Source organism: Phascolarctos cinereus, unplaced genomic scaffold (genome assembly GCF_003287225.1).
Source record: "Phascolarctos cinereus isolate Bilbo 61053 unplaced genomic scaffold, phaCin_HiC Scaffold_4;HRSCAF=312, whole genome shotgun sequence".
NCBI lineage: Eukaryota > Metazoa > Chordata > Mammalia > Diprotodontia > Phascolarctidae > Phascolarctos > Phascolarctos cinereus.
In genome coordinates, this window is record NW_027555847.1 from 376,922,697 (window position 1) to 376,950,582 (window position 27,886).

The 27,886-nt window shown below is 39.4% G+C and overlaps 1 protein-coding gene across 2 annotated transcripts in view; it reads left to right on the forward strand.

Moving 5' to 3' along the window:
* The first annotated feature begins 3,982 nt into the window (after positions 1–3,982).
* HDHD2 (haloacid dehalogenase like hydrolase domain containing 2) overlaps positions 3,983–27,886 on the forward strand; it is a 38,728-nt gene continuing 14,824 nt past the window's right edge. The window contains exons 1-5 of one of the 2 annotated variants that reach the window (XM_020985784.2): positions 3,983–4,121; positions 8,583–8,767; positions 13,726–13,836; positions 17,407–17,615; positions 21,430–21,514. In XM_020985784.2, the coding sequence (XP_020841443.1) occupies positions 13,736–13,836; positions 17,407–17,615; positions 21,430–21,514 (395 nt within the window). In that variant the 5' untranslated portion in view covers positions 3,983–4,121; positions 8,583–8,767; positions 13,726–13,735. Of the gene's footprint in view, positions 4,122–8,582; positions 8,768–13,725; positions 13,837–17,388; positions 17,616–21,429; positions 21,515–27,886 lie in introns of those variants that run through there. The other variant, XM_020985788.2, reaches the window with a different exon arrangement.

Consider the following 27,886-nt stretch of genomic DNA (forward strand, 5'->3'; position numbering starts at 1 on the left):
CTTTTAATATCATTGCACAAGTGGTTTTTTTTTTATCCTCAGGCAAGCTGAATTTTAAAAGGTTTTGTGCTCCATGTTCTACATCCAAGATGTTTTGTGCTCAATTCCCAAATAGACTGGTCAGGGAATCAAGCAGATCTGATGGTTGTTGTCCTTTGTTCTCAAAAAGGACCAAAACGGGGGCAGCTAGGTGGGCAGTGGATAGAGCACCGGCCCTGAAATCAGGAGGACCTGAGTTCAAATCCAGCCTCAGACCAAACACTTGACACTAGCTGTGTGACCCTGGGCAAGTCACTTAGCCCCAATTGCCTTAAAAAAAAAAAAAGGGACCAAAACGACATCACTGTGCTAGAGTCAAGTTTCAGTATATCCGACTGTGGCTGATCAGACCAACATGAGCTCAGAGTGTTCTACCACAGGTCAAGCACAAATGGTCCGTGTGAACATTTGGGGTGGATTCTCTAAATTTGTACATCTTGTGTTTCTTTTGAGCTATTTCAATTCTGCTTTGCTCATAGAGCACAGCACCTTCTCTGATGTGGGCATGCCATGCTGAGCAGAGCTAATGATCTGTCTGAGGGACTTCAGGGCCACTGGTTAACATGAATGATCCACATGTCAGAACAAGAAAGGGTAGGAGGCCAAAGATCTGTTTCCAATTAGACAGGCAGCCAGTAGGAGAGGCCATGAGACTTGAGTTCTCTTTCCAAAGAGAGAGAAGGCAAGGGAACTGGCTAGTCTGGGTCAAGGATTGCAATCTGGGAATGAGGGTGTTTTCCCCTTATAAGTTTAAAGGACAAATACCCTGCTAAATCCAACACCTTGATATAGCAAGCAGTGTGTATACTGTTATTCCATGTACAGAGATCACTACAGCCCAGTCTTGTGTTCAAAAGCAACAAGAAGCAAAGTAAATAGAGTTTGGATAGACTAATAAAAGACAGTAGGTGTCTGAGGAGAGGAAGTTTTGTCTCATTCCCTAATGCCTATTTGTTCTGGCAAGAAGGAAAGTAGTGGGGCATAAATAAATATTGCTTTGTGAGAAGACTCATAGTGAAGTAAGGGGATTAAGGCCACTCACTGCAGAAATCTGAGTGAGGACACCAGGAATTTACATATTTCAAGAGAGGACTTGGTCCATTTCCCCCACCCAATTCAATTCCTTCATTTGGTGGCAAATGTTTCTCCAAATGAGCGATTATGTGATAACCCTACATCCACACTAGGGAAGGGGAAAAGGAAACCCTTGCAGAAAACTTATGTGTCAAAAGAGATTCGTTTGATGCTGAGATTTGTTTGACATTCTATCTCTGATGAGCATTAGAGAGGCTCTCTCCTTTTCAGAGATTCCAGGAAGGTGATTTATGGAACACAAGATGTTATCTGATTCTTCTGCTTCCAGATCTAGGCTTTAGGATCTTTGAGCACAGTAATTGGTTAAGTGAGATGACATTATGACCCTGGAATGTTTTCTGGTTTACCAAGGTTGGCTAACAAGTGAGATGTGGAGGATCTAATATATGATGCCAGGTGTTATGGGATTGTCTGGTCCAGATGGTCATTTTATCTGTGAAGTTATTGGGAAAACGAGAAACACTCTTTTGGTTATAGAGGTGACCAAAAAAGCAAGGGATAATCAACATTTATAGGATACATGCCAATTATCTGGAGAATTAACAAATTATTTTCTTAAGTCAGCAAAGGCTTCATAGAGGTGCCTATGATTCAGTAGGAGAATAACCTTCTAACATACAAAAATCCTAACAACACTTTACCTATTACTATAGCAATGTATAAATGTATGTATGCATGTATATATTCCATAGCAGGCAATATTGATTCATTTACATTCCTCCGAGTGAGGAAGAATAGCATTTATATTTACAAAATTCTAAGAAGTAAAACCATATCCTTATACATATAATTAGAAAGTGCATAGAATTACAGAGACCAGACATTGTGGAAAATGTTGTATCAATTAAAGTTCTATTGGCCCTGCCACAAAGAGAAAGGTGAGATGATAGTGGGGTGAAGTATTTCTGTTGAAGGTAGCGCCGCCCTCTCAGTCAACCTCAGTTTGAAACCGTGGAGTCATGCTTGACTCTTCTCTCCCTCACATACCACATCTCACCAGTTGCAAGTATAACCAATTTTACCTCCACATCTTTTGCGTGTGTCCTTCCTCTCCATTCACAGACTCATCACCCAAGTTCAGCCATCATCACCTTTCACATGGCCTATAATAAAAGTTAATAATGGTTCATGTTTTTATATAGTGTTTTAAGGTTTCCCAAGTGTTTTGCATATGTTAATTCATTTGATCCTCACAACAGCCCTATGAGGTAGGTAGTATTATTATCATTAGGTTACAGATTGAGGAAACTGAGGTAGACGGAGGTTAAGCGACTTGCTTACAGTCACCGAGCTATGAAGTGTTGGGGGCCAGATTTTAATTCAGATCTTCTTGACTCTAGGCCTGGCACTCTATCCACTGTGCGCCCTCTCTGTTTTCCCAAAGCATCTGTTCCAAACCTTTTCCTTTCTCTCTCAAACCTGAAGTGTCTCCTCTATGTCCCAGCTCACTTAGGGCAAATGACTTAGGGCTCCAATTTCACTGAGAAGATTCAGGATATCAGTTTCCTCCATTTCCTCAAACTTTTTCAATATATTCACTGATTCTCAACTATTTTTGATAAAAGAAAAGAGCAATATCCTTGTTTCTCACTAAGACTGTTATTGTTTGCCTTTGTTTTCTTTTTAAAAAATTATTTATTTTAGTTTTCAACATTTGCTTTTATAAGATTTTGAGTTCTAAATTTTTCCTATCCCTCTACTGCCCCCTCCCCAAGACATCATGTAATCTGATATAGGCTATACACGTACAATCATATTAACATATTTCTGCATTAGCCATGCTGTGAAAGAAGAATCAGAACAAAAGTTGTCCTTTGTTTCCAAAGAGGATCAATGACATCACAGATGATGTCTTCTTGATTCACGTGTGAGTTGGATTTAAGTGAGGCAGAGTAGCATAAAGTCATCAGCCTCACTGTCTCTTCCAGAGGCGTCCAAGTCCAGTGGCAAGACAAAAGTCAAGACAACTGTCGAGCGCCCAGGATGTAGTGGCTGACCTTGGCTTCTTCAATGTGTGACCATGCTCTAAGCCCTCCACAAGGTCTGCTTCAGCAACCTTCATGGCCACTGGAATAAATTATTTTCATCTGTCCATTCCACTGGGTGGAAGTCTTCATGTGCATGAGGTAGACATACCCCTAACTCACCCACCAGTTTGAAGTCTGTCAATTACCCTCAACCTGGTTTAGCCCATCTAACAAGATGGTTTTGAAGAGGTGTTTACACTTTTTGTAGCTTCACGGGGCCACAGGTGAGAGGTGGATGACTGGTGGACACCAATAGTGGATGAACAGTCCTGAAAAGGGCTCAGCAAGCCCTCACACCAGAGATGCTTGTCCTCCTTGAGCACCCCATACTACCTACACCTTTGATTAGGTTAAAAAGGGAACCCTTAGATTCCTCCTGTTAATTATCTCCTCTTTATCCAGTACATTGCTAGTTTGTATTTGTTTGCATCTTGTCTCCCCCATGCATTGTAAGGGCCTTGCAGGCAGGGAGTGTCTTTTGTCTCATTTTGTATCCCCATTGTTTAGCACAGGCCAGGGCTGGTGAACCTGCGGCCTCCAGGCCACATGTGGCCTGCTAGGGCCTCAAGTGTGGCCCACATGTAGCCTCCAGGCCGCAGATTCCCCACCTCTGGCCTAGTCCCTGGCACATTGCAGGCGCTTAATAAATGCTAATTGATTGCTTTTAATTGATTGGTTGATTAAATGACTAAAAGGCGTCCTACGTTGGCGAAAGTCTGACGTTTAAAGCGTAGAGTGACGACGGAGGCGGGACTTCTCCAGGAGGAAGGAGGGACTTATCCAGGAGGAAGGTGGGACTTCCTCTGCCGCTCTGGAGCTTCCGGGGCTGTGCAGAAAGCGCTCTTTCTGCTCCGAGGCCGGCGGCTTGCGTGTTCTCGTAGGGCCGCACCGGGACGGAAGAAATAGCGGAGGCGGTAGCGGTTGGCCCAGGGTTCGGCTTGTTGCTTTGTTTTTGAAGGGGTGTGTTTTCTGGAGCTTTCTTTTCCGGACTAGAGGCTGGTGCCAGTTCCGCCTTCCCCCCCATCCCGCGAGTGGACCGGTCCGCCGGCCTCTCTGCCTGGGCGGAGCGGGCGGTACTATCTCCGCGTGAGGAGGAAGGGGGGTAGAGGGTGCGGAAACGAACTCCAGGCTTGGAGTGCTGGGAAAGACCTGCCTCCTGCGCGAGGATACCGGGGCTGACGTTCACTTGCTGTGTGACTGTGGGCGGGCCGCCTAACCTCTCACAGCCCAGGCTTCCTCCACCATAAAATAAGCGGATCACTCCCAGTAGTAGCTCGTTCCCCGGGTTATTGCCAGCAAAGCCCTTTGCAAACCAGATTCATAGTCAGAGGTCCTAGGTTCAGATACTGCCACTGCCACTGCCACTGCCACTTACTTTCCATTTAACTTTTTGGACAAGTTGCCTCTGTCCTTGAGGCTTCAGTTTCCTTACCTGTAAGATACGGCATTGGGTTAGATGATCTCTAAGGTCTTTTCCAACTCTTTAGTCCTTGCTCAGAGGGAGGGAAGGGACTGATTTGCTCCTACCCCTGCCCAGAATGGAAGTGAACTGAATGATCACTCCATGAAGCTGGGCCTGGTGTTTGTGGGACCTTTGTATGTTTACAAGCAAGCCCAAGCTCTTTTCATTGACCTAGAACTAGAAGGGAACCTTGAGGTTACCTCTGGTAACAATCCTCCTCATTTCAGGATTTTCATGGAAATTGACTCAGAGAGGTTGACTTGCCCACGATCACTCATTAAGTAGAAGAGCAGGGATTTGAACCCAGAATCCAATGCTGCCTTCAAATGCCTTTTCCATTTGCATCGATGATTTTCTCAATCATAGATATAGAGCTGGAGGTGACCCTGGCCCTCATCTAGTCCGGTCATTTTACAGAAGAAGTAGCAGAGACCCAGAGAGCTTAAAGGGTCCAAGGTCACACAGGTAGTAAGAACCAGAACTTGAATTTTAGCCCTCCTCCTCTGACTCACAATTCGGTGTTATCTCTGGACCAAAACACTTACATGAACTAGGGGAGTGTGTATGTCCGATGTCAAAATGACCTTTGAATCCTGACACCTTAGAACTGAAAATGAGAGTCAAGAGATTCTTATGGGGTCCTGGGTGTTTCCAGGACTGTTTCCCTAGTTCCTGTTTAATGCATCTAATTTTACTGGGGAGGAAATGGTTTACATTTTTATTAACAAAAGTTACTAAACGTTTGTGCACAGTAGATGCTCAGGTGGTTTTTGATTTGGCAGATGAACGTTCTGCAGAGACAAAGGAGGGAGGAGGCCAAATAGGGAGGATACCAGATCCTGTTGAGCGACATTGGGTGGTGGTGGGAATAGTTTTGACCTGGGTTAGTCCTAGCAGTCAGTATGTGGACAAATCACTTAATTTCTCAGCCCTGTTTTACTTTTTTGGGGAGAGACAGTCCAGGTTGAGTGTCTTGCCCAGGGTCGCACAGCTAATAAATGTCTGAGGCTGAATTTGATCTTAGGTCTCCCTAACTTCCGAGCTGGACCTCTATCCACTGTGCCACCTAGCTCAGGCCTATTTTACAAATGCCTTAATTATTGTACTGTCTGCCTTGGATTGTTGTGATGAAAACATTTCCATTTATAAAATGCCACTTTTTGCTCTCTGTTTTTGCTGTTATTCCTTGACAGTTCAAATTATTGAGTCTAGAAGACCCTTTACCCTAGAGTGAGAAAAGTAGAGAATTCATTTTTCTTTTGCTGCAGTGAGAGATTTAGAGCAGTATGCTTAAGTTTCAACCAGACATACATCTGAAAAGCTTACAGTTCTGTCTGGTGTGAACTGTCTTAGAAGCCAACTTGTTGAGGAACCGGCATCTTGATCATTTCCCTGTCCCCAGCTTATCATAGTAGAGACTTGGGGGAATTTCCCTTTGGGATCTGGTTCTCTCTTGGTTAAGTTGAGCTATCTAGCTTCCAGTAAGAGAGCTCATTCGCTCTGTATTATCTAATACATTCTTACCTACTCTGATTACTGTTTTGCAATCAACTTAGATAAATGGTTTGGTTCATTTGCTACATGTGTTATTGTGGAACTGGCATTTGGTAGGAAGGAAATTAAGCTCTGGATGTATAACTTGGGGACACTCTTTCCCTGATAAGGAATAGTGATCAGGAGCACAGCTTGAACCTAAAAATTATTTTCTCTAGACTAACAGCCTTTGGGGGGCAGATAGATCTAAGTCTAGACTGGAACCCACCCTTCTGGGGAGAGCAAAGGGACTAGTAGCCTCTGGTCCAAACCTCCTGCAGGAATCAAAGTCTCCTTTGGAGGAGGGTGGGTGAAGGAGACCCCAGAGATATTCATACCGCCTTTGAGCCCACAGCTGGACAGACCCATGTGGACACATATAACCTGCATGGGCAGAACACACTACACACATCCTTATGCCCACAAAAAGGGGCATCATCCTTTAATTTTTTGTTTTTGAGCGAAACCCAAGTTGCCACAATCTAGTAATGGCTTGGACAGCTACACAGTACAGTCAGTTCTGCTATGCAAAATCAAACAATGAAAGCCAGAAAGTTTATGGGGAAATGGGATTGGGGCACAATGCTCAAAAACTATCACTGATACACAAAAAATATAGGAACCTAATAAATTGGTAGCACAGTTTTATACATGTTAAATAATTAAGAAATATACAAATACAATAAATGATGGTTCCCCAGGGGAGCAAGCTGAGCAAGCTACATCTTGGAGCCTCCAGGGCCCAAAATGGAGGCCACAGAAGAAGGGAGTGGGGGAAGGGGTGAAGGTGGTTCAGACTGCCCTTCTCCATTCACATCTTGTACTACATCAAAAGATATACAATAAATATGGCACTTTACCTTGAAAAAGACCTGAAATGTACTTGTGGAAGTGGGCATCAGAAGGCTGGCAGCTTGTGAATTATTGCGAGGTGGTACAGTTTCCCTGCCTACTCAGTTTTTCAGAAGAAAACTCAGAATTCAAGTTATGCTCAAAATGTTTCCCAGTATATCAAACCTGTTGGAACAAATTCTAGCTTTCTGAAATATGAGTTTAAAGCAAAACTTACTATATAGGGAAAGTACACGTGGTGTTGGGACGGAGTAAGAGAAATGTTTATCAGCTGCTCCCTGTCCATTTCTAGAGATGTGGACTGTCTGCTTTGTTCCTTCTTCCTTCCTGACTGGAGTGTTTTATTGCGTCTTGTCTTGAGTTGTTTCTTGAGTCCCTCTTATCTGGATTGGTAGGCTTAGTTTGGCCAGTATGTAGATGTCTCAGCCTTGGGTTACTGTCAGGTCTCCAGGTGAGGAGCCTAGGGCCTCTTTGTCCAGTGCAAGCAGTTTGGTTTCTGTTGAAAGATCACTTTGGAATTGGAGTCAGAAAACTTCACGTGGAATCCCATAAACTGACTGTGCGACTGTGGTCAACTTACTTCCTCTCTCTTCTGTGTAATTAATAATTGAAATTGTTACTAGTAGTTGTGATTAAATGCTGTAGGCATAATCTCTTCAGTAAAGGTATACTTGAAAGCCCTATTCTGATGGTTTATCATTGTGTGGAAATTACCCTGGATTGTTGAAGGTGTGTGTGGTTGTAGTATGCCTTGACATTTTGAAGTGAGCATCCAGTAGGACTGTATGAAAGCAGTATTTTTATTTTCATTGATTCTTCAGTTTTTAAAATCATTTTTTATAGTTAATACCTTTATTTAAATTTAGTTGACCTTCGGAAAAAAATTTAAAGTGGTAATTTTTAAGATTCATTTTCCTTTAATTAGAGATTTAATTCTTGTAAGGAAAATGATAAAGAAAGTCTTTAAATTTGTTTCCTGGTCTTTTGCCCACCTATGCTGAAATGATATTTACTGTTGACCAGTGACTCAATTTTATACCCTAAAGGGTTGACAACAACGAACCAAAAATTAATTTTACTTGGAAAGGCAAAATAAATATATCTTTGTGTCTAATGAAGGACATAATTTTGGTTTAAGTAGTCTTATCTTTTATGGGGTAGTTATTAAATTTAGCCCCAAAGGTAGTATCTGAATACTTTTATAGACCATTTAAGCATCTTAACATGAGGTAACATTTAAATGGAATCTCTAGCAGTATTCTTGGTCCTTGGAGCCTGTTAGCTGTTCTCTTTTTTGGAAAAGTAATGGTTGGGTACTCTAGTCATTAAGGATTCTTGTGTATTAAATGGCTGCTTGTCAGATAGATTTTAGAGAGGATTCTTGTTCAAGTACGATGGTTTGGAGCAGAAGCCTTTGCAATTCCATTTAACTCAGAGATTCAGCTAGTGATTCTGTTTTAAGTGTTTTAGCTTCAAAAGAGGGAACAGTTGCATAGTTAAACCTGGATTATATAGAAATCTTGATTATCTAGAGCTCTCAATTAACCGGATTTTTTTCTGTACTTTACTTTTAGGAAAAAGAAGTCAAATGATAAGAAAAAAGCTAAATCAGGAATTTAAAAAAATACAACTTCCAGAAGATATCCTGAAGTCATTGACAATTCCTACCAATCTCCTGTATGTCTTATATCTACAAAGTGACTGAAGTAATTTAGAGATCAAATTAAAATAAAACAACAACCCTAATTTACATTTCAAAGTGAGTGTTGCCCACTTCAAAGTAATCAGTGTGGTTCCTGTGCATTTATTTTACTTATGCTGTCATTGACTTTTCAAACCATTTTTAGAACTCATTTAAATTTGTTTTCAGAGTTATGGCACATTCTTTTGATATCTTCAGTGATAGCAAATACTCGTCCTTTTAGGGCAATTTGATTTAGAAAACCAAAATTCATTTGTAATGAATTGTTGTGAATGAAGTGGGTGATCAAGCTAGGCAATAGCTTATTGATAAAAAAAAAGAATAATAAAACTGATTTTTTTATTATCCTAAGGCACTGGAAAACAATAAGTCATGATAAAAAATTAAAATAAGATTATTTCAGGATTATAGAATTAAAGTCTTCTAATCCAGTTCCCTAATTTTAAAGATAAGTAAATTGAGACCCAGTGGTTAATTTACTTACCCATGGTCATGCTGATAAGTCTTAGATTTGAACCCTAGCTCTCTGATTCCAACCCCAGGTCTCTTTCTACTGCTTACTTACTAAGGCAGTAAAAAATTTGTCCATTTCAAATTGACAACAGCATTGTTGGAAATAAAAAGTAAATTTTAGTTAATTTTCATTTAACCAAAATACTACTTTTTCTGATAATTCTGGCTAATAGAACTTCATTGTAGTTGAGAAAGAATTTCAGTCACAGCTACTTCATTTTTTAAAACATTTAGCCACCTTTTAAAATGAAAAAGTAGCTCCTTCAGCATGTGCATTAAAATATTTCATTAAATTTTTATTCTTTTTGATATCTAAATTCATACAGATTTAATATCATAATACTTTGCCTTGATGTGATTGGTATATTACAAGTTATTGTGTCAAAAGTCCATTTAATAATATTTGTGGGATAGGATCTGATACATACTGTGTGATGAAGCCAAATTCAATCTTACATCGTGACAAATGCATTGTCCACTTAGAAGAAATCAGATGTAGATGATTCAACCTCCTGGGTGTAATTTCTTCATCTGGTGCCCTCAACTGTTTGCATGAGAAGATAACAAAATCACATATCCAAGAAGTTCCTAAGTCAGTTGTTTGGACCATTTTATAAGTGTTTATCTATAAGTATTATACTTCATGATCAGAATGTCTGAAATCCTCTTATCTGATCATAACCTTCCATATTTCATCTCTCCCTGTACCTTAACTGTTCCTAAACCTATTCTTTGTCCTCATATCTGTCAGTAAACATTTGGGAAGCATGTACCACGTGCTGGGTTCTGGGCTAAGTACTGGAGATCCAAAGAAAGGCAAAGACAGCCGTTGCCCTTGAGGAGCTCTTGAGCTAATGGGAGAGACAGCATAAACACAACCTTGTACAAACAAACTATATCCAGGATAAATTGGAAATAACCAACAGAGGGAAGACAGTAGAATGAGGGGGATAGGGAAAGGCTCTCTGTAGCAAGTGGGATTTTATCTGAGACTTGAAGGAAGCCAGGAGGACAGGATGAGAAGGGAGAGTTTTCCACCTGTGGGAGGCAGCCAGTGAGTATGCCTGGAATCCAGAGATGAAGTTTCTTGTTTGAGGAACAGCAAGAATTTGAGTGTCAGTAGATCACAGAGTTTGTAGAGTAGGGGGAAGAGTAGAAAGGGGTGTGTGTGTGTGTGTGTGTGTACAGGTCGTGAAGGCCTTTGAATGACAGAGGATTTTATATTGTATCTTGAAGGTGACAGGGAACCACTGGAGTTTGGGTTGGGGAGTAGCCTGGTCATGCCTGCACTTTAGGAAAATCACTTTGATGGCTGAGTGAAGGGTGAACTGGATCAGGGAGAGACTTGAGGCAGGGAGCCCCACCAGCTGGCTCTTGCAGTAGTCCAGGCATGAAGTGTGGGGGCCTGCACCAGGCTGGTGGCAGTGTCAGAGGAGAGAAGGGGGCATAGGAAAGAGATGTTACAAAGGTAAAATCACAAGGCTGTAGCTAGAGATTGGACATGGGTATACCATACGGTGGGTATACACAAAAGCTCTCCCCTTCTCTGTTCTCTTTCTAAGCCTGCTTTCTTTGCTATCTCATCACCTCCTACAGGTTTAGTTATTGTATCTCTGTATGACTCACTGATCTGTACAGTGCTTATTTCTCACTTGACTTCCAGTCCCATGTCAGCAATAGTCTACTGGACACTCAAACTAGATGACCAGTAGATATCTCTAACTTTTCATGTACAAAACGAAATTCACATTTTCCCCCAACCCACTCCTCTTCTGAACTGTCTGACCCCTCTTCTATTTCTGTGAAGGGATCCACCATCCTTCTAGCTACCTGGGCTCATAACTTCTAATTCATCTTCAGCTCTCCCTCCTGCCACATAACCAGTCATTTGCCAGATACTGTCCATTCTGCCTCTAAATCTTTTGAATCTAACCCCTTCTTTTCTTACATGGCCACTACCTAGTTTAGACCCTCATCATGTCTTGTCTGGACTATTGCAGTAGCTTCCTAATTGGTCTCCTTGCCCCAGATTTCTCCTCCCTCCCAAACTATCCTCTACACTGCTGTCAAGCATTTTTCCTAAAAGATCTGACCATATCACTCAAAAAGTTCCAGTGGCTGGCTATTGTCTCTAGGGCCAAATACAAACTTCGCTGTTTGGTTTTTAAAGCTCTTCACAACCTGGCTTCAACCTACCTTTCCATGTTTATTTTATCTTATTCCCTTCTTACGCTTTAAGGTCCAAGGCCCATTTAGGCCATCTTCGTAGACTTCACACTTGACACTGTTTCTTATTTCCATGGCTTTGCAATGACTTTCCCCATGCCCTGAATATTCTCCTTTTTCAGTCTCTGGTTTCCTTAGAAACTTAGCTCACATGCAGTTTTTCTATATGAAGCTTTTCCTGATTCTCCCAGATGCGATGCTTTTTCCCCCAGAAATTGTCTTGTATTTATTTTCTGCATGCTCGAATGTGCGCGTCATCACCCCCAGTGGAATATAAACTTCTTGAGGGCAGACAGTTTCATATGTATTTTTGTTATCCCCAGAGTCTGGTATATGGTAGGTCCTTATTAAAATCTTGTGGTTGAATTAGTTTCCACCTTTAACTCATAATGTAGAAGAACCAGTTTTAATACTATTTCACATATACTTTATGAGCATTTATGCATAGTTTCTCTGGTACTGAATTCAGACCAACAGCTGGCTGCCTGCCACCGTTAGCTTTTGTCTTGCTGTGCCTCCAGCATCAAGCAAGGAAGAGTTGTGATGAAGGGGGAGTTTGGCAAGGAAGCAGCCTCCTTAATATTTGTGGTTCTTCTGCTGGGGTTCTTTCTGGGAGTTGGGGAAATAATCCTAGGCACCAATAACTTGTAAGTGAGAAGTATTTACATGAGAGAAAATAGTTGGGTAAATCTATTCGGAAAGATAGGTTCTTCCGTCGGAGTGGGGTTTGGTGGATTAGTGAATTTCTCCAGTGAGTGGTTCATAAATATGCTAAGTACAGGACCAGAGCTAAATCTTAGTGGATAAGAGTGAGTTTTATAAACGTAATTTATTGTTTGTCATGAATACTCTTAGAGTCAAATGAAAGTTGTGTCATGATAAAAGCAGACATTTATTGTCTTTTCTCTTTTCCCTGCCAATATGCTTGTTAGGAAGATGACAATTACAAATAGACTTTAATATTTTAATTACAAATTGAAATTCATAGAATTATGTAATTTTTAGAGCTGGAAGAGATCTTGGTAACAACCTAGTCCAACCCATGCATGTTATTGGTAGGGAAGCTGAGGCACAGGGTCAGTCACTTGTCCAAGGTCACACAGCCAGTTGGTAGAAGAACTGGAATTTAAACTTAAGTCTTCAAACTCTTTAGTCCAGCGTTTGTACTGTTCCTGTTCCTTTGGCTCATAACTGGTTTTAAAACGGAGGTTCTAGCTGCACCTCTCTCAAATGTCTGTGTTATTGGAATAGAACTGTGCCATTTATATGGAAGGAGACAGCAGGAAAGGGGAAAGATGTTTTTATTTAAACATAATAATCGTACTAAGTCTGTGTTTCTTAGTAAAATTTTTTATAAAAATTTTGCAGGATATGATCTGGATTTTTGTTTTGGGCGTCTTTTGAAAGAGCCTAGATAGACGCCAGGTTTCTGTGTCTCATGTTCTTCATCTGAAATGTCTTCTACAAGAATTCCCTTTCCATATTTACTGAAGTTTCTGAAAACATAGAAGAAAAACAAGATCTAGGTTTTATAAATATAATTCTATACCCGCCTTTTAAGTTAAGAGTAGAAATTTGACCTTGGTTGCCATAACATCAAATTTATCTTTTCATGTTATACTCTATAAAGAAAGATTTAGATGGCCCATAAAATCATCTGTCCAGTTTATATCTTACCCTTGAAGCATAAGAGGGTGATTAGTCTGAATCAAAGAGAAGTGTTCTAACCTGTACACTCATTAAAAAAGGTAAGAGGGAGATAACATTGGTAAATTAAGTGAAATATGTGATTTATGCAATATTTATAACTTATTTTTCCTTTAGTGACCTAAATATGTCATCAAAAAGTGGTAAATGTGCACATGTGATTTCAGGACATGTTCTAAAAAACATTCATTTTCATTATGATTTAGCAAACATAATGGGAATTTGATAAACCCTTAGCACTTTCCCTTTCTTCTTAGATCTGTAGTTTTCTATATTTAATATGTGGTTGCATATTAATCGGTGTGAAAGATGGTTTAAATATCTTGATATACTCTGGCTTTCATTTTTGCATGTTCTCTTTTATTTTTAATCCTTTTCTTGTGGGAAAAGTAGATAGAAAGTTTTATTGTTTGTTTTGAATTCTCTTGTTTTTCAAAAACTTGTTTTCTTCCCTAAAAGTGATCTTAGCACTGAATGCTGTATGTGAATGATACTGTTTGCATACTTATCAGTTTTCATTTTCCATTGTCTTCTAAATAGTATTTTTAATTTCATTTTCTTCCTCCTAGGGAATGAAGGATGGCGGCACGCCGTGCATTAAAAGCCGTTTTGGTGGATCTCAGTGGCACACTTCACATTGAAGATGCAGCTGTACCAGGCGCACAGGACGCTCTTAAAAGGCAAGCTTTCCTCCAAGTTCAGCTGACAGATAATGTTTGTGAGTGCCATTTTACCCAGGCAGGTCATTAGCTAAATGGATGGTCCAAAGATAAACCTTCATAAGCATGTCCTCTAGAAGGCGACTGCTTTGGGTTTAACTCTAAGGTGCATGTATTGTAATATTTTAAAATACTTTTCTGTGAGCTCATATGGCTTTAAATAGCAGTATAGCCAAGGCAATGGTTGAATCAGTTAAGCTCTCAAAGCCTCAGTTTCCTCATTTATAAAACTGGGTTGATAATATCTGTACTGTCTGTCTCACAGGGCTGTGATAAGGAAAATGCTTTGTAAAAATTAAAGCATTATGGGATGGTGTGTTTTTTCAGCACTAGCATAATACCTTGTTCAGAGAGGGTACTTGATTATTGTGTTTTGACTGTTTGATTTAATTAGCATTATTTTCCCCCTTCACTTCTCCTCTGTAGTGAGAAAAAATGTCAGTCTTCTTAAATATAGAATATTCACAGAGAAATAAGTGAACTTGAAGACTAGAAATTCCAATTGATAAGAAAAGCTTGTTGGAAGTGAGCTTTGTTTTCTTTATATTGTTAGATTAGCAAAAGTGTTAAATTTGTTTAAATAGGGATGAAAATAAAAAGACTGACAGTTGTGGCTTTAGTTGCATAAAGTGAATGAACAGGTAAGTAAAGCCTCCAAGGAGGGTCTACCTTATACTTCTCTTATTGTCCTCCACGGTACTTAGCTTAGGGTCAGGCACAGAGTTCAGTTAATAAAAAGTTCAGCAAATCCAGGCCAGACATTGTGAGTCAGCATGATTACCTGTGTCAGGTAAAATGTGATGCATTTTCTTATTTAAAAGAATTAAATTTGAAAAATTCTTAATGCTTAACGCTGGTTGTGGTGTTGTTTTTTTAAGTTTAAAAGATGTTTACAATACTGGTGAAATAGCCAATTCACAGATAGGTACTAAGTACTGTGAATACAAAAAATATATAAGAATGTTGTCCTTTCCTTTGGGATTATAACCCTGTGAAGGGTTTGAGACTTGGGCATGAGACGCATTCAGTGAGACTGCTTCAGAGGCTATCATCAGGTGCTCAATTGTCTAATGTAGTGGTTTATAACCTGTGAGCCATAGACCCGTGGGCTGCAAATTAGAAGGCGTCCATAAATGATATTTGAACCACAAATTGAATAGGATGATGTTTTGAGCTGAAAGGGACCTCATGCCATCTAGTCCAACCTCCCAATTTTATCCATGAGGAAAGTAAGGCCCAGAAACGTTAGGTGACTGCCCAGGATTACACAGGTGGTGACGGGTGGTATTTGAACTCAGGTTCTTTAGATTCCTTAGATTCCAAGTCCATGTTCTTTCCACTTTTCCATGCTGCCTACGTGCATACACACACATATATCATTTAGGTATACAAAGCATAATACATATGTTATATCTACACATATGTGGTTTGTATGTGTATACTTGTGTGTGTATATACACACAGTATTTTTCTATTGTATCTAGATCACTGTTGTCATTAATGAAATACAAATTCATTTCAAACATTGCTTGAATTCATAGCAGCTTCTTGCCATTATGTATTATGTCAATCAGTGGATAATAATCTCTGAGAATCTGCAAAAGACACTAAAAAGGGTTACTCATGATTTGAAAAGTTTTGGAATCACTGTTAAAGTAATATCATTTTCATTCCTTGATATAGGTCAGGAAAATAAAGTGCCATAGAAATTCAGAGGAAGGGATAGGTCAAGATAAGCTAAGTATTAGCTTCTCCACTTTACAGATGGGGAATTGAGAACAAATAATCTTGTCCAAAGCCATGAAGAGAAGTAGAGGAGATGAAACTTCTGATCATGGACACGGCCTGCTGACTGTGTAACAAAAACAAGTTCTTCTGATTAGCAAGCTGTTCTGCCTCTGAATAGGACCTTTGTTTATTTTTAAGCTAGATTTAATTTTTGGGATTGTAGGTGAGAGGAAAAGGAAAATTGTGTTAATATATTTGGCTAAATAATGACTTCTCTAAATAAGTGTGTAAGTCTTTGATCCCAGAGGTGCAGGGACCTACAGATCACTCTTGATACTAAAGACTGGCACATTTCCATTCCAAAGAAAAAAATCCTCAATAGCAGCACTGCCAGTTTTTGTTTCTATAGTAACAAATAGGCAAAGGGAAGGTGGGGGAGTAGTAAAAATAAAAGTGAAAACTCATTAAAAATGATGTGACTATTTCAGTACTTACACATGTTCATTTTTAGGATAATAGTTTTGTTGAAGTAATCAATTTTTTTGAAAGGAGAAACACCAAAGTTAATGTGTTTTGCAGAAAATCTGCCACATGGACAATTATATTTCCAAGAAAGAGTGAATTATTTAATAAAATAAATTTGGTGTAGTGTCCTTTGGGTGAATTCTCTCACTCTTTCCCCCTCCCCTCTCATTCTTGCCATTTCCAAGTTTCTTTATCTCTTCCCTACCCACAATATTTTAAGTCTCTGAGACTTTAAAAAGTATGTGAATTAATTACATGTAAAAGTATGATGATTTTTAAAAGCATATTAAAATTTTTCTTTTAACAGGAGCCAGAAAATCACTTTGCTTCTCAAACTTAAAGCCATGAAAAAGCTTAGATTCTTACCCAACTGTCTCAGGGACGGTACAGACTGTGACATCACATCACCAAAATCAAAGCATAATTTAGACGTTTTGGCCTCTAAAGATGGAATATTTTACCTCAGCTGCTCAGGCAGCTGCAGCTTGCTAGTTTGACTACGAGATAATATGTAGAATGCTTTCTAGACCTAAAAGTGTGACACTGACATTAGCTTCTGTTGTTGTTTTTGCTGCTGTTATTGCTGTTGTTTGTTAAACTGGTCTCAGGGCCTAAGGAAAATTAATAGTAAATGGGGAGAAAATCTCATATTCTTAAGGTATCGCAGCAAAAGCCCTGCCATGAGAAGCAGAAGAGTTGGCTTTCTTGTTCTTCTCTTCCTTAGCTTTACAACCTTGAGCAAGTCACGTATCTCCTCTGGGCCTCAGTTTCTTTACCTCTCACATGAGGAACTGAGCTAAACAACCTTCAAGGATCTTTCCTTATGCCTCTGATTCTGATTCCCTTTTCTTTCAGAAGTCACTTATGGTGGAATTTTGAATGTAAGTGTTGTCAAGGTTGTTTTTTTCTTCTTTTCTTTCTTTAAAAAACAAACAAGCTTAAACCCTGCAGTAAGTAAGATGCAGTTCAGATAAATATGAGAACACTACTGAAGCACTGATAGCTATGAGAGCACCACTGGAGCACTGATGGAGGGATATAGCTTTCTAGGATATAATTTTGCTGGTCCTTGAAGTTGAGGGCCAAAGCAGAGAATATGTAACTGTTTAAGCAGTGATAAAGTGAGCCTTTTGCCTCTAAAAATATGGACCTTAGGGTCTTGTTGTATGAAAAATAGAATGCTGATTATTATAGAAACCCAGTTCTGTTTGTTAAGCTGTGTTTTTTTTTCTTTTTTAGGAAAGTGCTCCATTAACCCCTGCATTTTCCCTTCTTTAGGTTACGTACTGCTGCTGTTGCCATTAGGTTTGTGACAAATACAACCAAAGAGAGCAAGGCGGAATTGTTAGAGAGGCTGAGAAAAATGAACTTTGATGTCGCTGAGCACGAGATATTCACTTCTCTCACAGCAGCTAGAAACCTAGTGCAGGAGAAGCAAGTTAGGCCCATGTTGCTGATTGATGACCGGGCACTTCCAGACTTTCAAGGTATGAGAAATTTAGAAATCTTTTCTTTTGTGTTTGTACCTGAAAAAAAGAGGTGTTTATCCTGATTTCTTTTCTAACAATTTAATGTTGAAATAGCTGGTGTTCCTGGTAGTGGTTTAGTCTAATCTTCTTTTATAAACTTTTCATGTTGATTCAACACAATCTCCTTTCCCCTTCTTCCTGTCCTCTTACGTAGGATTTTACCTTCCTTGTTTGTCTTTTCATCACCTTTAAAGCACCTCTTTGTTTTTTAGACAATTTTGCTTTGGCTGTGGGACCTTATTTTTACATTGATGATCTTGTCTCCTTGTTTTCTTTTATATGTAACATGTATGAAGCAAAATGATAATATACAGAAAGAAATGTAAAAAGTCACAAAATATGGACAGTTTTAAAAAATAGCTTGAAATGGGTGTATTTTTACACAGAACATTTCTATATTAGCAGGAAATACAGTCGTGTATTTATACTTCTAGTTTTACCAAAAGACTAGAAAACATATTTCATTTTTATTAGGCTTTTCCCTTTTGATTTTATCTGATGAAAGTTGGGAGTTTTTATTCCAGTATGGAGCTGGTATTGAAATATATTCATATTGAATCCTAGGTCTGGGACAAACTTTAAGATATCTTCTGGTCCATCATTATGCTGAATTATCCTAGATAGATAAGAATACTGAAGATGGCCTTGCTTTATTAAGATACTACCATAAGAATGTGGAAAATGCCCAAGTATCTGTGCTAATAGGGTATAAGGATAATACAGATAATTCATGCACAATAATCCCAAACTTGGCCAAAGGTTTTAGCTGCTTCCCTGCTAAAATTTTAGCGATTATTAGTGATAATAGGAATAATGCTACTAAACTAAAGTGAGCACTTTAGAAATCCATGATTTCATAGATCTGGGTATTCCTCCCTTATCTTAGTAGGCAATCTTCAGGGTTGGATGGGTTACAAGGGAGGAGTAGCACCTCAGGTTTGAGGGCTTACTGAGCCCTTTTCAGGGCTGCTCATCTATCTTCGGTGTCCATCTGTTACTCAGCTCTCACCTGTGATTCAGGAAGCAGTAGTATGCTCAGTGATCACACCCCAATAAAACCATCTTGGCAACGGGTTAAACCAGGTTGAGGGTTGACAGGCCTCAAACCCTTTGGTGAGTTAGGGGGATGCCTACCCCAAACATATGGATACTTCCTCTGGCAGAATGGGTGGATGAGAACAGTTTGTTCCAGGGGCCATGAAGGCAGCTGAAGCAGGTGCTGTGGAGTGCTTAGAGCTTGTTCAGACATAGAAGATGCCAAGGTCATCCACTGTATCCCAGGCCATTGGCAGTCGTCTTGACTTCTGTTTTGCCACTTCAATGACTCTGGAGGTGAGAGTGAGTCATTAGACTTTGTGCAACTCTGCTTCACTTAATTCACACACAAATCAAAGACTTCACCCTGTTATGTCATTGGTCCTCTTCAGAAAGAAGGACAAACAACAACGACAGATGATCTTCATGAATTGCTGTCCCCAAAAGCTTTGTTTCTCTCAGCCTGGTGATGGGCCTGTTTGAGCTTGGCCGGACTGGTCTTTGGGGAGGTGAAATTCCTCCGGAAAGGTCTTCCAGAACTGGTACTCCCCTAGCATAGCTTTGGCCAGGGTCACCTCCATGCTCATATAAAGCAGTGCAGGAGGATTTACTGGAGGTAGTACTCTGAACAAATAGGAAACCTAGAACTTCTGATCCAGGAGGTGCTTCCTTCTCAGAGAAGCCTTCCCTGATCTTCCCAGGTCTTAGTGCTCCTCATTATTAGTATCGTTGTGGAGTTTTGGGGTTTTTATTTCTCCTTTGCATCCTTTTACTCTCTGCCTTATCATGGTATGTTTTATCCCCCATTGGAAAGTAAGCTACTATTTTTAGTAGGAACTCTTTATTTTTTATATTCCTAGCACCTACCCTGGTGTCTTGCATATAGTAGGGAGGGGCTTAATAAGTATATGTTGGATTCTGTTCACTATAGTTCTCTTACCCACTGCTTCATGGAGAAGTTAGTGACAAGACAGCTGCAGAAAGGCAGAACAGCCAGGAGCCAAGATAATCCACACTTTGCTTATGAAACTCTGAATAATTAAACTGGCTCTACTTGTGCAGTAACTTTGCGATTCAGCCAAATCTTGCTCCTGTGCCACAGTGAATACCAAAGATGAATAGAAATGAACAAGTTAAGAATTTGGAAAGAAAAAAAATTCCCCAATGGCAGATATTGCCAACTAGTTAAGTAGAATTGGCAGATTTCTAGGGTGGATCCTGCTGCCCCATGACTCTCTTTTCTGTGGCTTTTTAGGTTTCCCCATAGCAAAAGAAATGTGGCCTGTAGTGATGTTCTCTCCTCTTTCACATGTCAGAGGTTTTGTTCACAGTACCTCCACCTCCTTCCTCTGCCTCCCTTCCCCTCTATCCCTGCTTTGTAATCTCAAGACTTCATGAAAGTGAATAGTATGTCTTCCTCATAAAAGAACTGGATCCCCAGCCTTACAGTGAGTGAGTCAGTGACCTGAGAGGCTGTTCTGAAATTCTAGTTCCAGGGAAAGAACCCTTCCATAAACTCTCTGAAGGACATCCTGCCAGCTAAACCCCAAGGGACCAGTTTCAGTCCCTCAGTTATCTGTGGGCTCACCACTGTGAGTTTTCCTCCATGGAAGCAAATCATAGAGTGTCCATAGCAGAAGAACTCACTAGCAGGCAGCCGGTCTGTGAGGAGCTGTGACCGAGGGACAGAGGAAAGAAGACCTTGTCAGCCTTCTCCAAAGTTTTACACCATATTAAGAGAGAAATACATGTATGGATAACTGGGTGCCCCCCATAAAAGAAATTATCTGGAAGATAAAAAACAGCAAGGATTCATGATTTTCATCAGGGTGGGTACTCTCTCTCCACTGATGTAAGACCTCTTTGCCTTCATGAATTGCCAGTATGTAGACTGCAGGAAGGATAATGAGGCTGGGTAGAGCTCAGATTATGAAGACTAAGGCTTTGGCATGGATTAATTAGGAGGGGGAGGAGGAGGAGGCAGTGGGGAAGGAGGGAATCAATAAAGTTTTTGAGCAGAAAAAGGATGTGACTAAATTCATGCATTAGGAAGATTAATCTTGCAGTATTATGCAGGTAAAATTGGAATAGACCAGATGTGGAAATCCTAGGTAGAAGGCTGTTGCAAAGAATGTGACATTTTGAGAACCAAAACTGTGTTTGGGGTTATGCAGAAAATTGTGTGTGCAGGCTACAGTGTACTGCATGCTTACTAGAATGGGCTAGCCTTAACTATATCAATTAGAAAGTCCAATTTCTCTTGCTTGTTGAATTTTTAGTTTCTCATCAGTTGATATTGATCTGGTAGCTAAGTCTTGGCTGTTCTCGTTTCTTATAATCAGTAAAGTTTTTTTGAAGTTAGAAATTGCTTGTTTCATAGCAGCAGGTTGTTACTTCCAGTTTTGTTTTCTTGGATTCTGTGGTTTTTCAGAGAGCAGGAAAGAGTTTATTGTGCTTTTTAGTCCCTTTTTTTTAAATCTCCTCCCTTTCTTGCCATTAAAAAAATAGTAATGTACTGTTGTACTTCCAAAGAATAACATCAGAGAATGAATGAATGAATGAATGAATGAAGTAGAGCATAAGGATCTGTACTTCTTAAATCCATTTCACTTCAGATCATTATATGGCTAAAATGGGAATTTATACATGTTTCAAACAGAGTAGTTATAAAAGGAGAAAATATGCAATTCATTTTTCAGTGCTAATTTCAGCTATTCTATTTTTTCATCCTTCCCAGGAATACCAGTAAATGATCCTAATGCTGTAGTCATAGGATTGGCACCAGAACATTTTAATTATCAAGTTCTAAATCAAGCATTCCGGTGAGTCTTTAGTTTATAAATTCTTAAGCTGTTTTCCTTTTCAGCTTTGTAGAAAGTCATCTCAGGAATTACTGGACTTTTTTTTTCTTTTTCTGATAACAGTAATCTAGTGATTGAACTTTAACAGTAATCTAGTGATTGAACTTTCATCGCCGGCTTCTTTCCACAGCCTTGCATCTGTTGAGACTATTCTACATGTTATTAATTGTTCATTGTGGGGGTTGGGTTTCCTGTTGTGAATTCTTCAAGTCAGGCAGTGTTCCAGAGCTGGGTAGGCTAAGTCCATTCTCCCCCTATATTTCACAGGATCCAGTGGAATCAGCTTTGGGTAAAATTGACTACCAGCCAGATACTTTAAGACTTTATTTTTACCCTACTGTGAATCTCTAGTTACTGAGCTAATTTCTTAGGATGAACAGCACCCTATTCAATGGACTGACAACAGATTAGACTGAATAAAGGTTTTTCCTCAAATGGAATCCACTATTAAGAAGGGATAGATATATTTGGCTCTGCTTTAGATGAATTTCTTTGTAACCTCAGTAACTGTTGTTTGGAGCTAAGAATCCTGAGAAGTTAATTTACTTTTTGTGGGCATGACGCTTATTCCTAGAGGCCAACGTTCTGTGTGGTGTCAGAATCATCTGGCATTTATTAAAGGCCTTTGCCGTATGTAGCAGTCCTTGCCATGAGGAAGACATCCAAAAGGAGTCACCCTGGCCAACACAGGGCTTCAGGTGTGAAATAGGTAAAGGCAGAGAAAATGTCTGAGCAGCAGTCCTTCTGCCCATGAGATGCCTGGATCTCATCTTCCTAATGCCAGACATGGGAACCTTAGAAGCCTTCTGGAAATGGAAGTGGAGATAATGATGTATGTCACAAGCCTTTGCTGTTGTGTGTGGGGCATGGTTTGAGGGGGTGGTTTGTTTTTGTTTTGTTTATTTCCTACTCTTTGCGCTCCTCCTGAAAGGAAAAATGCACAGTGGTGCAGTTTCCCAGGCCATCTATATAATAATATAATAATAAATAGCCAGCACTGTTAATATAGCACTTTAAAATTTGTAGGGTGCTGGACATGGATTTTCATTTGCTTCTCACAGTAACTCTGTGATGAAGAGACAACAGATCCTTTCTCCATTTTGCAGATGAGGAAATTGAGGCCAGGAAAGGTTAGCCAACATGCCCACTGTCACATACACAGCTAGAAAGTGTCAGAGCCGGGATTCAAACCCAAGTTTCTCCTCACTTCATACGCAGGGTTGGTTTCACTACATCGAACTATCTCTTAGAAAAATACTGAACTTCACATATAGTTGGCAGATGCTTCAGAATTAATTTTTAACCTTTAGTATTTATTACCAATTTCCTTTTTTCCCACATCATTTTTACCTTGTCCTTCATTTGGCAAACCAATAATAAAACTTTTGACTTTATTTCAAACAAGTTATAAAAAATGCTTACTGGGAAGAAAGTGAACTAATTTAATAATGAAAGTCCCATAATGGAACAGTAAAATTTTCATCTTTATCTACTCCTATAAAAAAAAATTATGTCACTAATAAGCAAAATACTTCAAAAATAATTAGTATTCTTGCCTTTTTATAGCATTCATGATTGCACTCATCTTATTCTCTCCATTCGTACAACTAACTCTTCCCCTCCCCCCATGCCCTTATCACCTTTTGCCTGGAAAATTGTAATAGCCTGCTACTAATTGGGCTTCTTGCCTCAAGTCCAGCCCCAGTCCATTCCCTCCGCACAGCTGCCAAAGTGATTTTCCTGAAAGATGTCATCATGTCTCCAGTGGCTCCCTGACAATTCTGGGAGCAAATTAAAAACCCCTGGAGGGCAGGGACTCTTCTTTGCCCCTCTTTGTGTAAGCACTTAAATGTTTGATGATTGACTGACTAAACTATCCAGTCACTTAAAGCCCTTCACAACTGAGACCTAGCCCACCTTGCCAGTCCTGCTTCATGAACAGCCACACTGGCCTTTTTACTGTTCCTCAAACACAGCGTTCCTCCTCCTGTCTCTGGTCATCCGTCTTCCTGGAATGCCCTCCTAACTTCCCTCTCCACTCTCCTTTTAGAGTGCTTCAAGACCCAAATCAAGAGGCTCAGCTGATCCCCCAGCTGCTAGCATCTCCCCCTCCCTCAGTTATCTTTTTCTATCTACTTTATGTATCCCCATTGTCTTTCCTGGTTATATTGTCAGAACCTCCAAATTGGACTGTTTGATTTGTGTCTGTCTTCCTGGCACCCAAAGCTTGACACACAGTAGGTACTTGCTGAACACCTGCTTATTTGCTTGATGGCTTGATTGTCCCAGACTCATGGGGGAAAATAGGGAGTCACCTAGCAGGTCTTTGCTGCCATCTTCCTCCTTGGTTTCTGAAGACTCCTTAGCTCACCATGACTCTAATTGTGTCAAGGAGGAATAAGAGTTGGCTTCACCATCCTTGCCACACTGCACCCACTCACAATCTGTCCTTTCAAAGAATAGCTTGGGGTTCCTTGTTTGTCGCTTGCCTATTCTGGTCACCCCCACATTGTGTGAAGCTGGCTTTAGTCCATTCTAAATGTCCTTCTGCTGGGCTTCCCCAAGGGTTACTCTGCTTCAGCTCCTTGGGGAAGATTAACCTATTTACCGTTTACTTGCAGACATCTCTAACTACACTAACCTGGGCCATAGCACTTTATTTCTTACTTCAGAATCAGATTTAGCCCAGATAATTTTTATTCACTTCTTTAACCACTAAATTCAAGGAGAAGGTATTGATTAAATTTAGCCTGCAACTTGGGAAGGACATCTTTAATAGGAAATGGGTGGTCTGTGTCTTAGCTGCATAGTAGCCTCATGATAATAAAAATGTATCTTGACTTAATACTGACTTTCTAATTGCTCGGATGCTGTCTAATTAGTACACTTTCCCAACCATATTGATTTTTAAAACGCTACATTTTAAAGCATTACGGTGCACTTATAGGTCAACTCGAATTTCGCAAATGCACTTAACAGCTGTGTGGAGAGTTAACAGCAAGGATCGGAGGTCTTGCCCTTCTTTGCATATTGATGTTTCCATAGAGAATATGCCTCCCAACAAATGACTGCAGTTATTTGAATTGTGTGTGGCAAATATAGACACTTGAAATGAGCTGCTGATTAGTTAAATTGCTATTCAGGTTGATTATGAGAATCAGAATTAGGTGCTAAATCTCATTGCTTTTCTGCCTTAAAAAACCAGCCCTAGAGGCATGTTACCTTTGGGCATATGCTCTACCCTTATAAATTATATTGGATCTTATTACTGTGTATTTAGTGGGTAGGCCTCTCTCTGCATTTAAAAATGTATTTGTAAATTGCTGGGTATTTGTCTTAGATACTTAAGTAGAATTAAGAGCAACTAATTCTTCTTAAATAATCAAGACTGTAAGCTTTTAGGTGGCTGGAAGTCAGAGGGAAGGAGATAGTCAGTTCTAAAGAAGAGATTTGATTCAATATTTGTTTGTATAAACTTCCAAATGCTACATAAAAGTTATAGAGATCCATTCTTAATGGATCGTAAGTTTCCATTCTATCCATCTTTTCCTGTTTAATATTTCAGAAGAGAAGGGTGTTTTCTTCCTTTCTTTTTTTTTTTAAAGAAGTGAAAAGATTTGTCTGAGCAACTCACTGTCTTGAGCCACAAAATAATCTTTTCTGGGAGAAACAATTTCAAAAGAAATAAAAACCTGATAACAACAAACTCTATCTAGATTTTTGTCATTTCTGAATAAAAATAGGTTTGTGGAGCCCTAAATTCTTGATTTTAGGGCCCTCAGGGACTGAATTTAAGGACATGGGAACATAATTCCCAACATTATTCTCTGTTGTGTTGAGTTTATGTTTCACAATGCTTGTTAAAGTTGCCTAAAGATTGAACCTAGCTGCTTAATTGGGAGTCCAGCTCCTGTAATTGGAAGCCCTTCTGCATCTTTACTTAAAGATTACTAGCTGTAAAGATGTCTCAGCTCATCCTTATGTAGTCAGCAAGAGAAATAATAGGTGTAAAATAGACGTACAAGCTTCTCTTTAGGAAGAATCTGTCTTCCTTTTGTTAATTTTTCCCCCCCTTTCTGTTCCTTTATACTCTCAACTCTTCATCTTCCAATATAGCATTCTGATATATACAAAGTCATCCTAAGTATATCTCAGTATATCTCTTTGTTCATGATTGGGAGGTTTTCCCCCACCTCCAATTTCCTGCCACATTTCTGCCTTCTAACAGTCTTGTTAGAAGAACCAAGTTTGCAGACAAAAGCAAAAACTTAGAATTCTCTTTGATAAATTAGGTATATAGATGAGTGGGATTTTAAACATTAGAAGAGAGACCACCTATAAAAATAAACTATCTCAAATTTTAACATGTTTCTAAAATTCAAAAAAAGTCAAACTCACAAAAACAGTCTGTATGGGGAAAAATACTTAGAAGCTCTTTTTTTTTTGAGTTGTGAAAATAGTTTATAGAAAAATAATTAAATTTGTGCAGATAGTATTCTTAATTATAGGGGTCTTCATCAAGATGTCATCAGACAGTGATTACATATTTAAATGTGAAATTTCATTTTTAGAAATGTGTTAATTTATTATTAGTCCACTTTGAATAATTATTGAAGCCATTCTCTGCTACCTTTCCCTGGGGATCAGGACATAGGTAGGGAGTTAAATTGCTCTAATGTACTCCCTTAAGAAAAGGAGAGAAAGGGAGCTGGAACAGAGCCAACTATAGGGGCTATAGTTATTACTGAATTTCTGGAGGAGACTTCATACTTTTCTTTCTACATATTGAAGGCCCTGGGCTTTAAGATTTCCAGAAAATTTGGTAGCAGTACACAAACGAGGAACATTTTTTGGTTTTGCTTTTTCTAAGTGCAGAATGCCACTCAGTCTTTGAAATAGTTTCTCCTTAATTAAAGCCCATATCATGAAAATAAAACACTTTAGAGATGGGAAATGTGTTTAACATTATAAAGAGCTTGAGCTTCTTAAGTATCCCATCAGTTTGTGCATTTGGAAGAACTTGATGTGCAGATTTAAATATCATATACTAAAGAGAACTGAATCAAATTACCAGGAGATTCATTGCCCTGACTTCAACATTTGAAATGATTTTGGCAACTCTGGCTGCCCCAAATTAATGTTCTAGTGACAAAATCTGACTTCACAGAGTCAGAAATTTTGTTTGTTGTTACCTAATAGCTGTCTTAGACTGTAACCAGGGCTAATGTCAGAATGACTTGCATGCAAAGATGAAGCTACTTGTTTTAAATTGAATGCAGATTCTCTTTGAATCTCTTTTTAGCTGGTCATCTTCTTCACTGAAAATTAAAATACCTTCAACAGGCTTCTCATTAAAGAGTTGCATTCACTCGTAAATAACAGGGTAGTCTGGCAAAGATTTTTCAAAACAATTTTAATTACGTATTCCCATGAGCAAAAACTTTTCTGAATGTGCAAACCCAATATATGTATATTTCCTTATTTTAAGTACTTTAGTACTGCTGTACTAATAATTATATAAATAATAAAATTTAAAAATAGACATTTTAAAAGGATGAGGTAAAACTGAAATGATAACTTACCCTAAGAGTCTGTAGTCCCTGGAGTTTATTGAGTAGGAGAATGACATAATCAGACTTCTGCTTTAGGAAAATTACTTTGGCTGCTGTGTGGAAGATAGATTAAAGAAGGGGGAGACATGAGGTGGGGAGACCCATTAAATGTCTGTTGCAATAGTCCTAAGTGAGAGGTGACCAGGGCCTGAACTAGGGTGGGGGTGCTGTGGGTAAAGAAGGGGCGAATATGAAAATGTGGGGATGTCAGTGATAAGTTTTGTCAACCTGTTCGATAGATGAAGAGAAAGTGAGGAGTAGAAAGTAACTCTGAGGTTGTAAACCTGGGGAGTTTGGAAAAGGAGTGGGTTGGGGGGAAAGGTAATGTGAGTGAGGTCTACAATCTGTACTAATCAAATCATGCTTGCTCATCTGTTTACTTACTGTGTCCCACCCTCAATGAAAAGGGAGAAAATTAGGCTCTTATTCCTTGATCATTTAGTTCTTATTCCATGACTGCCCGAGGGAGGCAGCCATGATGTGTTCTAGAGGGGTAAAGGTGGGTATGCCTGGGTAGGATAGCATTTTACCAAATTGTTATAACTACCCCAAGAAACCAATGCCCTGGACATCAGGTAGGGGGTCGGAGGAGTGGAGAGCCTGCCCAGAGGAAGGTAGTGGAATAGGAGAGTGTTGGAGGCTTAGCGTAGGTATGGTTGTGTTGGAAACAAGCCAAAAGATTTACTGTTGTAAAAAAAAAAAAGTGTGATGCAGCCCATCT